This window comes from Grus americana, chromosome 1 (genome assembly GCF_028858705.1).
Source record: "Grus americana isolate bGruAme1 chromosome 1, bGruAme1.mat, whole genome shotgun sequence".
Classification (NCBI taxonomy): domain Eukaryota; kingdom Metazoa; phylum Chordata; class Aves; order Gruiformes; family Gruidae; genus Grus; species Grus americana.
This window is the reverse complement of record NC_072852.1, coordinates 84,417,925-84,432,033: the sequence shown is the minus strand read 5'-3', so window position 1 is coordinate 84,432,033 and position 14,109 is coordinate 84,417,925. Positions and strand designations below refer to the sequence as shown.

The 14,109-nt window shown below is 41.8% G+C and overlaps 1 protein-coding gene across 1 annotated transcript in view; it reads right to left on the bottom strand.

Annotated features, from left to right (window-relative positions):
- The window catches only part of LOC129206629 (ovostatin-like), a 33,119-nt gene extending 20,158 nt beyond the window's left edge, over nucleotides 1-12,961 (bottom strand). The window contains exons 1-15 of the mRNA XM_054826183.1: nucleotides 12,826-12,961; nucleotides 11,005-11,188; nucleotides 10,157-10,313; nucleotides 9,238-9,290; nucleotides 8,730-8,750; nucleotides 7,788-7,956; nucleotides 6,471-6,555; nucleotides 5,651-5,768; nucleotides 4,848-4,968; nucleotides 4,522-4,631; nucleotides 3,314-3,472; nucleotides 2,288-2,515; nucleotides 2,015-2,072; nucleotides 656-801; nucleotides 149-298 (exon numbers count right to left, since the gene is read on the bottom strand). Coding sequence (XP_054682158.1) covers nucleotides 149-298; nucleotides 656-801; nucleotides 2,015-2,072; nucleotides 2,288-2,515; nucleotides 3,314-3,472; nucleotides 4,522-4,631; nucleotides 4,848-4,968; nucleotides 5,651-5,768; nucleotides 6,471-6,555; nucleotides 7,788-7,956; nucleotides 8,730-8,750; nucleotides 9,238-9,290; nucleotides 10,157-10,313; nucleotides 11,005-11,188; nucleotides 12,826-12,890 — 1,824 coding nt within the window. The 5' untranslated portion in view covers nucleotides 12,891-12,961. The remainder of the gene's footprint in view (nucleotides 1-148; nucleotides 299-655; nucleotides 802-2,014; nucleotides 2,073-2,287; nucleotides 2,516-3,313; nucleotides 3,473-4,521; nucleotides 4,632-4,847; nucleotides 4,969-5,650; nucleotides 5,769-6,470; nucleotides 6,556-7,787; nucleotides 7,957-8,729; nucleotides 8,751-9,237; nucleotides 9,291-10,156; nucleotides 10,314-11,004; nucleotides 11,189-12,825) is intronic.
- Nucleotides 12,962-14,109: the final 1,148 nt, after the last annotated feature.

Genomic DNA, 14,109 nt, shown 5'->3' with positions numbered 1-14,109 from the left:
CTGCCATAGACCTTTCTTTAATCACTGAGATGTCTGCTTCCAAGGGAAAAATAAAACCATGGCCAGCAACAGAGAGATCACAGATGGGAATTGGAATGCTATTCTGGATATCCCTAAGTCAAAAGGAGGGACTGGGGATGTGGCTTACACTCTCAGCAGTTAACTCTCGCTCAGGCTGAAGAAGAAGGACGCTCTGATCTACAGCTCGCAGGGCACAGTAGGAGTTGGCAGCAGCTTCAAGGTGGAGACTGACTTTAGAGCCTGGGAGACCCTGCTTCTCAGAGAACTCGAGCTGGAGCTGGAAGTGAATAAATCCAATACAAACACACAGAAATTAGGAGAATCAGCTTGGCACACAGATCTAAATCTCACCTTTCACCAGCACTCACTCTATTCTCTGTGGGGCAAAGATGCTACCGCTAGATGGCCCTTCTGAATCCCTCTTCGGTAAAAATCCACAATCTCTATAATCCCCTAGTCACTAGGGCAACTTTGAGCGTACATGACAATTTCTCGTGTTGCCAGGCACATCTGTACCTTTTCCATTCCTAAAGGACATCCTGAGTGCAGAGCTCTTGATGAAGTCATTCCCTAACTGCTCCCTCAGCAAAGAACCAGCTGATATAACCCTTAACAAGAAATCAAAGGTTTTCACCTTGTTTTTGAAGCATACATCACTGCGTATCCAAGAGCTGTCAGCCACTATCTCCCCATGAGGATGCACCGTGTAGAGCAACAGCCTGTTGCTGGGGGCAAGCTTCTCAGTGACAGTCAGTGTGATGGAGAATGTACCTCTTGGAGCTGTGGAAGTAACATCGAACAGGGGAGAAGGAGCCAACTAAATTGATTAGACAAACCTCAGCTTTGCTGGAAGGACCACATATTTATCCATAACCTACCAGCACCTTTAAAAACTGGGAAGTTGGGTTTAGTCCCATCAGCAAGACAACAGATACAAACTGGAGGATGCTGAGAGCAGAGTGCTTTGCAGAGAGGGGTCTGAGCTGAGTAGAAGTTGGACAGGGAAATCTGTACATGATTGCTATGAGATGAGGACAACATTGCCTTTGGGTCTCAGACCTAGAACCTCCCACACCAGAGGAGACAGGCCAATCTCCTGAGCTAAGGGAGAGCTCTCTTAACACTAGGAAATATGAAGTTCTTATCTACATGGATGACAACTATCAAAGCAGAGACAGGAAATTAAGCTTTCATGTCAGTTTTGGTGAGTCACACACTCTCACACACCTTCGTGTTAGCTCCCCACAATATGGAAAAACCACATGGCTTTGAGCTGATTTCATGAAGGGAAAATCATGTGCCATAGCTACCTTTTGATGAATGGGATGCCTTTCTCTAAACCATAAGGGTAACCTATACTGTGCAGCCATAGTGCATGAATACTGAAAGACCAAAGATGGCAAATACTAAATAACGAGTCCTATATGTGGAGTAAGGCTTACTTAAGCCACCAACTGAAGACTGGAAATAGACCAGATTCTGAACAAAAAGAAATTTTTTAACAATGAAAGAACAAAGTTCAGTTTGCTGAACATTGTCATTTGTGGGTATTTGGAGACTTCTGAAAGTATACTGAATTCCAAGGAGTTAACTGCTAAATATCCCTGTCAAAGGGGACACCTATTATTTCAAACTTCAAAAAGATTTAGTTTTCTAATCAGTGAAGACTTGGATGTCACAGAATAACTGTGAAACTGCAAATACTCCTTGGCAAGAAATGAAACAGAAGAAGGTTACATTCCTTGGTGTTTGAACACCACAAAGTTTTCGTCTTTCAACTAATAAGATCAATTTGATTATGATATGGAGGATTGGCTAGATGCTGCAGCAAACACAGATGGTACTGTCAGTGGTGACGGGTCACGGGGTTTAAGAACTAGTACCTGATTTAACTGCAGTTCCCTGCTTTCATCCCTTCTTACAAAACTTACTAATGCTATGGTGCTCAGAACAATGCTCTGAAGTATCAGTATTAATAAGGCCTAGAACTTACCACCAGAGATGCTGACTTGCTTCTGGCCACTGAGAATAATTTTTCCTTTTGCCATCACCTGGGCATAGAAAAAAACTTATGAGAAGGATCAAAAGCACCTCCTCCCTTTCCCCATAAAAACATGGATTTTGAGTAGTGTTCTGAGAGGCTTTAAAGGCCATCAAGTCAAGCTGTGATCTGTAACCACTGTCTGGCCTGGAGATTTCTGCTTTATATGTTCTTCAAGAGAAGGTGAAAGAAAAGAGATGTTTTGGTAGTCAAGGTGGCACTTACCACGAAGTAAAAGTTTGTGTGGCTAGCATTCCTGTAGCCCTCTCTGTTCAGGACATAGTGAACATTGATCGTTTGCTGCTGGCCACAGCTGAGCTTCTCTGTCACTGGCTCGATTTTCACAAAGCTGTTGGTCCGTGAGTAGAAACGTCGGACAAAGAATAAGGCTTGGGGCTCATTATCATTCCTCCACATGAAGAAGTCTGCACAGTCATCTGGTGCCTGTCTGGCCTATGAAGCAGAAGAGTCATACATGGGGAATCAACAAAGTGGAAAATAAAAAAATGGCAGTCAGGTGAGAAGTAAAGGCATCTTCCCTCTAAAATATTCTGTTGGGAAGCTGGTTTTGTGGGGCTGTTTAAGCCAAGAGCAAGAGCTGGTGCGAAAAATTTGTGTTTCACCAGTCAAGAGCAAGGGGGCTTCTGGACACCTTAATGTATCCAGACATCTATGGCATGTTGTGGTAGGGAGGTTATTTCAGATTCTTGCAGTCTTGGGACAGGTTGTATAAACTGCTAGGACTCATTGTGAGTTAGAATGGCATTGTTCTGAAACAGCCTTCTTTTTTCAGGTCTTCCCATCACACCAGAGAAAAGACATGAGAACATGAGATGACCATGTGGTAGTAACAGGCATGAGTCTCTGCCAGCAGAAATGCAGGGAACAGGCAGCAGCAGGAAAAGAGGCTGGCGTGCATCCAGGCTGGCTGGGGAAGGCAGGGCAGTCTGTGAGGAAGGTTCTCCACAGAATAAAGAGAGGAAGATGGCTGCAGAAAGGGCTTCTGAGCAGAGGGAAAAGTAGGGCAGTGCTGAAGATCAGTGCAGCCAAAACACTCCTGGGGTGCAGTCTGCCACTCTGTAGGCACCAGTGTTTTCTCATACTAGTTTTACACAGGCTGCAGATGTTGGTGGACTGACTGCCTACTTTCCTCCTCTGGAACAATCCTGCCAGTACTCACTGATTTCTTCTAATGCCTCTCTCCAATGAAGTATTTTTTCAGGAACTAGACTGAAGCTTGTATTTACTTACTCTCAACTTAAAATTGGGATCAAAGAAGTTGGATGTGTCAATGGAAAAAGCAGCAGTGCCATTCTTGTCAGTGGTATAGTTGGCCAGGTATTTTTCGTTGAGCTCCAGCAGGACAGTCCTATTGGCAATGGGCTCACCATCCACATTCGTCACAGTGATCTAAACACAAATACCCAAGGGATTCAGAAAAAAAAAAAACCAAACAAAAAACCAACAACAAAAGAAGGGGAAATGCTCTGCTCTTCAGAGGATGCTCACTTAAGCACTGAGGACAATTGCAGGGAGTAGAAATCAAGAATGAAATGTATTTACGAGGCAAATGCTCCTCAATATTTTGAAGGAGCACGAGTTCTGTGACAGGCAAGGACAAACTATATGTCACAGAGGGAGAAGGAATTGTTTATATACATGATCTCGTATAAAAGATTCTTTTAATGAAAAGTCCTTTTTTTCTTACATGATCTCATATAAAAGTCCTCTGTTTCTCTTCAGTGACCATTAGTTCAGTGCGCCATCACATAAGTTATAAACTACAGAGTGAGAGATGATGGTTTAAATTCTTCCCTTATGCTCTCCCTTCCTCAGCAAACAGAGGGACTCCAGAGCACACACTCTTTGGAGGGTACTGATTAACAACCCTAAAGCAGTCAGATGACTTCGTGGCCACAGGTAACTTGTGGAGCTGAGTAGCACCTGCCCAGCTCCTGGGCATCTGTGCATACCCTCTGTCCCCATTGCGTATCAGGATGCTGCTGTGTGGTTCATCCACCTTTCTGTGCCTTGGTTTATCCTGCATGTGCAGGTTGGTAAGAATGTGGAATGTGCTCCAACACCTATACTGCTTTCAGTAAACATCCCTGGGACTGTGTGATGCAACACAGGGTAAATTCTACTTTCAGTTTAGGCACAGCTGTTGCTGAAGTAGTTTCTTGCAGGCTGTTCTTCCCCACTCGTGCGACCTTTCATTTATCCACCTTTTAGGCATTCTCTAACTATGGCAGAAGAGAGACCCTAACACTCCAAGTATGATATAATTTTCTTATTTTCCGTAGGAACATCTAACGTAATAAGAGAAGAGCACTTATGCAACATTATCATGGGAAGTTGTCAGCATAGAGTTAGGAGACAGCCATAAATGGGGCAACACAGAGATCATCATGCTGCACCTCAGGGAGTTTTGATCTAAATGTATCCTCTCAGATACCCACCTCACCACAGTAAGGGATTCCCCTCTTGTAATAGAGATCCATATTCTTGAACATAATTCTGTCATTTTCTTGGTTGACTGCAATGTAGTCATAGTCTTTCATCTGGATACCTGTGAGACACACCCAGTATAAAGGGGAGGAAATGGAAATCAGACATTGACAGAAAACTGTTTCTTTTGAAAAGCTACATGGAGCAGTGATGCTCTGGAGGGAGAGCTACACGAAGAAAATGCTAATTGGTGGTTGTTTGCTGCACAGGAGATTCCTCTCAGAAAGTACCACCTATTAAATTTAATCAGCTACTCCCAACCTCCAGTTGGTGTTACCTGTCCCATTTTCAGTGACGATGCTTTCTACATTGAGGCTGGTATACATCCTGGCATAGCTGCGGTACAGCTGGAATGTTTTGATAGAGATGACAGTGTTGAGGCAGCCATCCTTCCCCAGCTGAAAAAGGAGCACAAAAGGAAAAGCCCATTTTTCTCAAAGTTTAGAATATTGCTCCTGAATCTCTATTAGTGGGTCTCTGAAGAGCTTCATGCCTCTGCTCACATCTTCAGCTCCTACTTTCTACTTGCTCCCCTCCTACCTACCTTACACTTCTCACTCCTGGCTCCCTTCCCAGCTCATTGTTTCAATATCATCTACCCTTGCACCTGGAAACTTCTCTCCTCATTCCCCCCAAGTCCTCTCTATGCTCACGTCCCTTCCCAAACCCGTCTTGCATGATGCCTGATCTCTATGACCAGAGCACTTTGAGTCTGATCTAGTGGAGAAATTAATCATTAGTTTAATATTAAGTATCCTCGAAGACTCACAGTACAGATCTACTGATTACACTTGGTAAGAACACAGCTCCAGTGTTTTAGGAATGATCACAAATTTATAGTTTCATAATCTTCCCTCCCTCCTACTGACTCTTTCTGAAGGAAAAACCAAAGCATCCTAATAAGGTCATTGGTCAAAACTACCTTCATGGTCTTTCAACGTTGCCTGTGAAATAGTGAGAAAAAAAACATGCCTCTCGGATTGTGTCTCTCATGTTCCCTAGGAAATGAAAGAGGCCACCAAATGCTGAGCTGGGTAGTAAAGCTGAAGGAAGGAAGAAGGGCCTTGCCCTGTATCATACCGGTCCAGTGACAGCTTTGCAGTTTTCTTTCTGCTTTTGCTCACATCGTGGACTATAAAAGTGCTGCTGACACACATTGATTTGGGCATTCCCTTGCACTGGTTGGCCATAAGTGTACCTAGGAGAGGAAGAGAAACAAGAACCCAATTATGTGCACTTAGCATGAAACCTGCAAAGATTGCAGAGCAATGCAGACTGCAAACTCCTCAGGAGTGCCCAGAGCACAGACAGAAGAGCAGCTGGGAATTAGGACCAGTTACCCCTAGCAGAATTCCCTTCAACTACTTTTAGGCTGTTTCTGTCATCTTGTTAAAAAAGCCATTGTCTTGGTATAGTCATTCTTCAAGGTCTGAATCTGGAAAGTGGTGCTGGTCTCAGGGTTGGGATGTCATTCCCTGTTCCTTGTTTTTACTCATTAGTGCCTTAGGCAAAGCAGGACATATTGCAGAAAGATCCCTGTTCACCCCTTTGGCTCATGCCACCGAGCCCTTTGGCAGTGTCACAGCCAGCAGTCTTAATGGTAGACTCTCCTTCTGTACTATTTCTTTCCTTTTCTGTAATAATAAACCCCAACAGCTAGCAAGTATGTACTGCTTGATATCTTCAAACTGTTGGACACACACCAGTTCTTCCAGTTCTAATTCTGCTGTGTAGTGGAAGGAGAGTTATTGTATTTCATGTCATGGAAGTCATAGCTGAAAGAATTGCTCTAACCCATACTCTGATTTAGCAGCAGGGTCCCTGCTTCCCAGCATGGCACACCATCCTCTATCCATTTTTTCTTGTGCACAAATGCATCAGTCTCAGCTCTGATACTTACGAAGCACAAACATTCACCCTGACGTCTTCATCGAAGAAAGAGATCGTCTTTGGCACACTGGTTGTCACTTCAAATTTCGGCAGCACTGGGAAGGCAATGTGAATATGACTGATCAGCACTTGCATGCCATAGGCAGGTGTCTATGTAAGACAGTAAAAAAAAAGGTTGACAAAGGTATTTTCTCCAACAAGGGGGAGGAAATGGTTCAGAGAAAAGTCTACCTAGGAACTGTCTGTAGGATATTATCGGAGAAAAAATAACCTTTAGTGGCAAGATGAATACCTAGTTTAAAATATAATAATAATCATACGAATAATGATAACAGCCACAGTAAGAACTGTGATAAATCACTTTGGCTATATATTTTCTTCAAGAGAAAGGTGGGAGTAATGCTGATGTCTCAGAATAGCTAAGCCCTGGAGAACAGAAGTTACTGTGCAATCCAGCCACACTGAAGGAGAAAGGCAACAGATTAAGTGAAATAGTAAAACCAAATAGATCACTGTCACTCCCTCTTTTCAGCTTATCCTTTGTCCCAGGTCACCAGCAATAATGACAACATAGCTGGAAAAGGCCTTTTTCTTGTGCACCTGTACACAGGAGACTGGAGGGTATGAAAAAGCTCTGGAGGGTAAGTAGGAAAGGTGCTTTATTGCCCTTAAAAAAACAAAACAAATAACTAGGAGTTGTCCAGTCCTTCTCTGGGGACTACTAAGGAAAACCTGCCACTAAAAGATGAGAAAGCTTGTAATTTTGAATTTAACAACTCCCTTGATATCATCTATTCCAGAGAGTAAGCAGATCACATGAGGGCTTTGGAACCTCCATTACCTACTGTTTTCCATCTTGAACTACCACTGGCTAGCCAGGGTCCCCCAGTAACAATCTGGTACCTGTTATTTAATCTGTCTGATAGATAATATCTTCAGATTTCTACTGTATATTTTAACCTAGTGCTCTTCATACAGTGATGACCTCCACAAAATGACATGCCTGACTCATTCATTTTTCCTCTGAACAAATGGAGAGTGTATGGCCTGAGTGGTAGGATGTGGATTCCAAAGTCATACAGTGACTTTGTGCCAAGCCCAGAAAAGAATTAGACTCTTAATCTAATTCCTGAAAATGCTGCCTTTCTCATAATTTCTTTTTTCTCTTCTTGCCTTCACTTTCTCCACCCAGCTCTCTCTGCATCTTTCTTTCTCAGGCATGAAGTGGAGAATTCAAAGCACTTAAACTCTGCACTAGCAGCTCCTGGCTGACTTAGACAGAGCCAGCCTCATTGCTGGCGCAGGTCAGTTCCCAGCCATTGCTTACCATATTCCTCCACGGTGAAGAATTGGTACTGTTTTTCACCTGACGACTTCTCCACAGTGATGTGGTAGGTTCCCAGAATAGGCTCTGGGATTAGTGGAAAGGAGAGCTGGACAATTCCATGCTTAGATGTAACCTCCAGCCACTGGAAGATCTTGTTTTGCTCTGGATCCTGGAGAGTGGGAGAAAGATGTACCAAAACCTTTATCACCTTGTTTCTTGTCATCTTGCTTTCTTTTAAGGTTTTTATCCTGGCATATTGGCTAAGTGCATCACAGTGTGAATATGAGTTCGGGCTGATGACATGTGCTCTGACTTCCCATTAATTTTCCAGATCTATCTGTGCATTAAACAAGCCTAAGTTTATGTTTAACTTGAAATTAGTTACACTGCCAGATGATCTCAGATCATCCAAGAAGAGTTGGATTGGGAGTCAGGTTGCTTATCTGTAGCTTTTCTAGCATGAGTCTTTCTGACTCGACTCCTTCTGTAAAACAGGAATATAATGCTGGTCTCCTTTAGAAAGTGCTTTGAGATCTAGTGATGTGAAATGTAGTAGCAGACTGATTCATTGTTAGCCTGTCCCCCAGCAGAACATGACATTTCAGAAAGTTACTATTCTTACATCTGTATGAGAATGAGGCTATTTCTTCAGCCCATTTACAGTAATCCTACACAAGACTGTACTGAACACCCTTGTTTGAGTCGTAACGAAAGACACAGCAACAACACTATGCCATCTTTGAGTAACATCTCCAGTTCTGCTAATGTCTTCTCCTCTAGTTATTGATAATGGCTACTGCCACTGGTCAACCTCAAGTTCATTGGCTTCAGACGGTGTGCTTCGGGTGAGTTTCCCTCAGCTATTGACACTATGGCAAACGATGAAGCATACATAGCCTTTCCAAAGCAACTTGTGCTTTAAAGATGTGTTGCATCTCTTACCTCAATGATGATTTGGGGATACTGGAAGAGAAAAGAAAAAAAGAGAAAAAAAAGAAATTATCAAAACACCAAGAAATTAAGTGTGGAGCTTGAAAAATACTAGAACATAAAGACAACTGTGAACAGCTTTCTCTGGATACAGAAGACTGGGTCAAGGAAACAATTTGACACTGATGTCTTTAAATAAAAAGATAATTTTAAGGGGATAACCTGTTCATGAATTTATCTTTTCTACAAAAAACATCCAGTCTCTTTCTACATATCTGAGGCAGGTGAAGTAACTATAAAATCTGAGTGTTGTGAGACATTTCCAGGAGAGTTTTCAGATGCTTTGCCCTCTATAAAGGCAGGGAAGGGATGGAGTGTGAACTTAAGGAGTTAAAGCAGTTCTCCAAAAACATCAGGAGGCCTCTCCCAGGCCCTTTTTATTCAATTTCTAAGTGAAAGTCTCAGCAAAGAGGAACCCCAAGAGAGTGCTTGAAAAATCTTGACCATCACTCATACTTACTGTCTCCTGAACAGGTCTGAACTGGCTGTCCAAAGTGACTATACGAAACATCACTGAAAAAGACATAGGACAAAAAAGGATCATTCACTTTAGCATTGGTAAGTCACTTTCAACATACAACTGAAACAAAGTTTGCCCAGGCTTTTAGGGAGAAATGAAGAGTCCCTGGAGAACTAGAAAGGATTTGATTATTTTAGCCAGTGAAAAAGAAAGCCCAAATAAACTTGTCTGCTGAAATATCTTCAGTTCTGAGCCACTGGGATTAAAGTAACCTCTAAAGTAGATACAAATAATCTGTATTGTCTTCAATTCTTCTTGAAGGACTCAGTTCTTTGAAGCATTTCCTAAAAAAACCTGTTTATAAAAAACAATTCAATGAAAAAATCAAAGAGAAGGAAGAATTTGTCTTTATTCTAAGTGTAAACCCTGTGCAGCACTGAAGTATAATTATACAAAAGAGATCACTAACTATACCACAGCTAGTACTGTCATTTAAATATCTTGATGGAATCAGTGCTGTGAATAAGATTAGCAGTTAAGTAGAAAGAGCTGTCGACAGAAAATTACATGCTTACTTTATGTTTATATGAATTTTATTTATTCGAAGCTTAACCTATTATTTTCTGTATTTTTAAGGACACTTTACGTGACTGACCTCAGTAAACCTGGCAGATCCTATAAATGCAATTAACTCAATAAAAACACATGAACTCTACTCATTTGTTGCAATTTTGTGAATTGGTTCTACTTTTCACTGACTTTTGATGAGCCCAACCTCAGGTGACAATTATCCACTATCTGAAGGATTGCTCATGGCTGTCACAGTCCATGATCTTTTCTTCCACAAGAGGAAGTCCTTGTCATTCTAGACCCACCCTCAGTTTCCCAGTTCACTAGCTGACTCAAACTCCCCAGCCACCTTTTTGCCCTGGTTTGTAGATGGGTTTGTCCGTCTGGATGAAGACAGTATTATCCACATTCTGAATCGCCACTGATCTTCTCTCAGCTAAGTTGACTGTGGTGCCTTTGGCAGAGAATGAAATGAATGCCAGGGGGTCGGAAGTAGCAGGAGGAACCTGGAGAGAAACAAAACCCCAGACGAAAAGTGGTAAATAAGACATGTTGAGGTCCTCTGATGCCCAGGGTTCTTCAGGAAGATACTGACTGTCAAGTGAGTCATAAATAGCTTGTGCAAAGTCATGAGAAGCCTCATTTTTGCCAGTGAGATAGTATCTCGGAATTTATGCTGTGGAATTCCCGTAATCTGTCACCAGGTACTAAGGTTTTAAACTATGCCCTGTCCTATGCATTTCCTCATCTCATGTAGCTACCTGACTAAATGCAGGTTGCTCCAGCCATATAGCTCAATTCTGAAGTGTTTTCTCCTGCTTCATTCTGGAAGACCTAACCTTGTGACTTGTTTGTCATATCTATCCAGATCTTGCAGAGTTACAGGAAAGGGAATAAGTGTGTCCCACCTGCGCTCTCCAGTGTGACAATTACAACAGTCCCATAGGGTGCATGCACCTGTGATGGCAATCAAAAGCTTTTTTCTATTCACTGTGTGGAGATGGAAAGTCTTTCCTCAGCTCCCCATACGTCTTTCTTTTTCCTGCCTATATTGTCAGCCTTTCCAGCAGTTTATCTTTTTTCATCCTATCCCCTGCCTGCACTCTTCATCTTCTTGCCCTCACTGACAAGGAGAGTTGCACTCAGAAGTATTTCCAACTTCTACACCTTCTTCAGTAGTCTCAGAAGACAAAATACCTTGAACTCGCAGCACTTGAAGAAATCATTCTTTGTCACGGGTTCCTCAAATATAGTCTTCTGGATACTGCCATATTCCAGGACGATGCTCAGGGACAGAGGCTCGCTGAGGCTGTGGAACTGCACACAAGCGGTCTGTGGGGAGTCGCTCCGCACTACTGTGGGGACCAGCAGCACATACTGACTGTAATAAGGCAAGACCAGATCAGAGAGTTCAGTCATGAAGGAAAATCAGAGCAAACAGGAGAGGAAAATACCACAGAAATGCTGTATGTGGGAAGGAAGACATGCTCCAGAGCTTGCTCAAACCAGTGGAAGGATTTCCATTTCTTTTAATGAATTTTGAATAATATGCTAAGAATGTACAGATGACAATTTTTTGTCCCTCACAGTTCTTTCTGAGCTGAAAGCCTAGCATGATTCTATGTGGTCTCTTACCCATGCATCTTTTCCATTCCAGGTATTTACACAGCTCCAGTTTCTAAAGTGTCTGAACATCTGACGAGCATAGCTGCATTTATCCTCCCATGACCTATATGTATACTTAAACCTCTGGAACCTCCCATAAGGAGGAGTGATACTTAGCTTCTTTTTGAGATCAATGACAAAAATACTAGTTAATGGTTGCAACAAATTTTTAATTTCTTTTTTTCTGGATATCTCTCCTTCCAGATAAGAACTGACATATTATAAGTCAATCAGCATAATGCATGAGAAATGATCCTGCTTTTCCAAATTTTGGAGTATATTGCAGGGAATGCTCAATCTAACCTGCATGCTCTATTCTGTTTCCATGCCTCTCCCTGTGTGGCTTCCTTTGCTTCTTTCTTCCATTGGGTTTTTTTAGTTACACTACTTTCTATGATTAGGGTAGCCTTCCTTCCTCAGATTCTTCCTCTAAAAAAACATTCCTTCAGATTTGCTATATTTAGCTAAGGTTCTGTTGCTGGCCTCCCGTTCTCTGCTGCCCCAACTTGGTCTTTTCAAATACTGTCTGACAGAATTGATGAGTTGGTTCTGCAGCACAACATGAATCACACAAACTTTTCTTGGTAATCTGATCTTTTTCCTTATTTTCTCCCACAGCTTTGCTTGCTCTTATTGTCTTTATTGCTATTTTCACTTGCCCAGTTCAGTCTGCATGAGATTCAAAGACCAAAAGTAAAATGATTAAAACCAACACTGTATCTGAGAAAGCTAAACCCTCTGACTTGCCTTTAGAACTTTTGAGAAGGGAATTTAAGTTCTAATGCTGATGTATTTTTGTAAATTCTGGCTGAAATCTTCTGTTTGGATAAAGCCATGGACATTGACAGTGTTGTATAAGCCATGACAGCACAGCAGGTATAATACTAATACTAATACGAATATGAATACTAATACTAACACCAATACCAATACCAATACTAATATTAATTAGGATTGCCATTCAGCATGTTCCCTAGAAGCAGCCATTATCTGGTCTGTAGCACCTCCTCATACACCACGCTCTCTCTGTACTGCTGATGCATACCAATCCTGATCATTAGTATTACTTGTCAGTCCAGTCTTGAATCTCCTCCCCACTTTACCCATGCACTTCAGAATTCATCTATTCCAGTTCTAGGTTTCTGTCATTCAAATCAGATTTCATAGCAGTTTTACAATGGAGAGCGTCATTCCAAATCATCCTCCAATGTCATCTACTTCCCTTTCAGACACATTTCAGAACCTAGGTCTCAAACATCCAGTTTATTATATAGCAATGTCCCAGAAAAAAATAACTGATGAGAAATACAATAAAATATTTTATCATAAAAACACAGAATATATGATTCTTACGGTTCAGAAGACACTGTGGCAATCCAGTTCAAGGACAGAATACTCAGAAGAATCCTTGACCACATCTCTGTCTGTGAAGAAGAAGAAGAGAGACGGATCTCAAGTGGAGAGCCGGTCTTCTGGCTTTTAAACTGGCCTGAGATGGTGCTCCTCCTCCACAACATCAATCATATTCTAATAAAAGCTATCTACATAAAATTTGCATAGGTTCATCTTCCTCTCTCCTGTCTGTTCTCACACTCCTTGAACTCTCAAACAATAGCTTAGGAAAGTTCTCGTATTTCACATAGCTTTGTGAGGTATTGCAAGCCAAACCGGTTCCTGCCCATCTGAATGTTTTATTGAAGCTTACCTCTCTGATTATCATGTCATTGGCTAAAGGTTTCTTAATGTTTCAACCTGTTAGTGTTCGTGGCTGCATAAGTATTTCCTTGTTCTGTGAAGGCGTCCCGTAGATGCATCTCACAAAACAGAAGTAATCATAACACAGTGCTATTGTATGCCTGCATAGGGGCCTGGGCAGTAATAATACAGCATCAGACTACATCTGCATTCAGTATGGCACAGAATGAAACTCCTAATTGCAATCTGGATTTCTTACTGCACACAGTAACATTCAGCAGGGAATGGTGTTGGCTAGTTGCCCACCATTTTTGCCAGTGGTCAGGACAAGCATATCTCTAGGGAAAGAAATCTTACAGCATTAATTCATTTGTTCATTCATCTATCTGTAAGTGTGCTTTTTCCCATCATCCCTGCTTCCCTCATCAAATAACTTGTAAGCCTGCTGGTGAATTTTAAGTAAATCTGACTGAGAAGGAGTTTCAGAATAATCAAGATATAGAATCATAAAATAATTTAGATAGAAAGGACCTCCTGACATTAGGTGGTCCAATCTCTCCTTTCAAGCAGTGCTAACTTCAAAGCTTATCCAGTCATGTTTTGAATACCTCTAAGGATGAAGAGTCCACACCATCTCTGGACATCTGCTCCCATGCTTAACCAACCATGTTTTGAACATTTTTTTCCTTAAATCACAATTACCCTAAACTATAACTTGAGACCATTGCTTTTTGTCCTTTCACTGTGCACCCTTAAGAAGAATCTGTCTTCTCTGTAATCCCACTTTACATAGCAGAAGACTGCGATTATGTTCCCTATTAGCCTTTGTTTCTCCAGGCTGAATAAATGTCTCAGTTTCTTTCCGTAGGTTTGTTCCAGCCACTGACCATCCCAGTGACCTTCCACTGGACTCCCTCCAGTGTGTCAACACCTTTCTTGTAC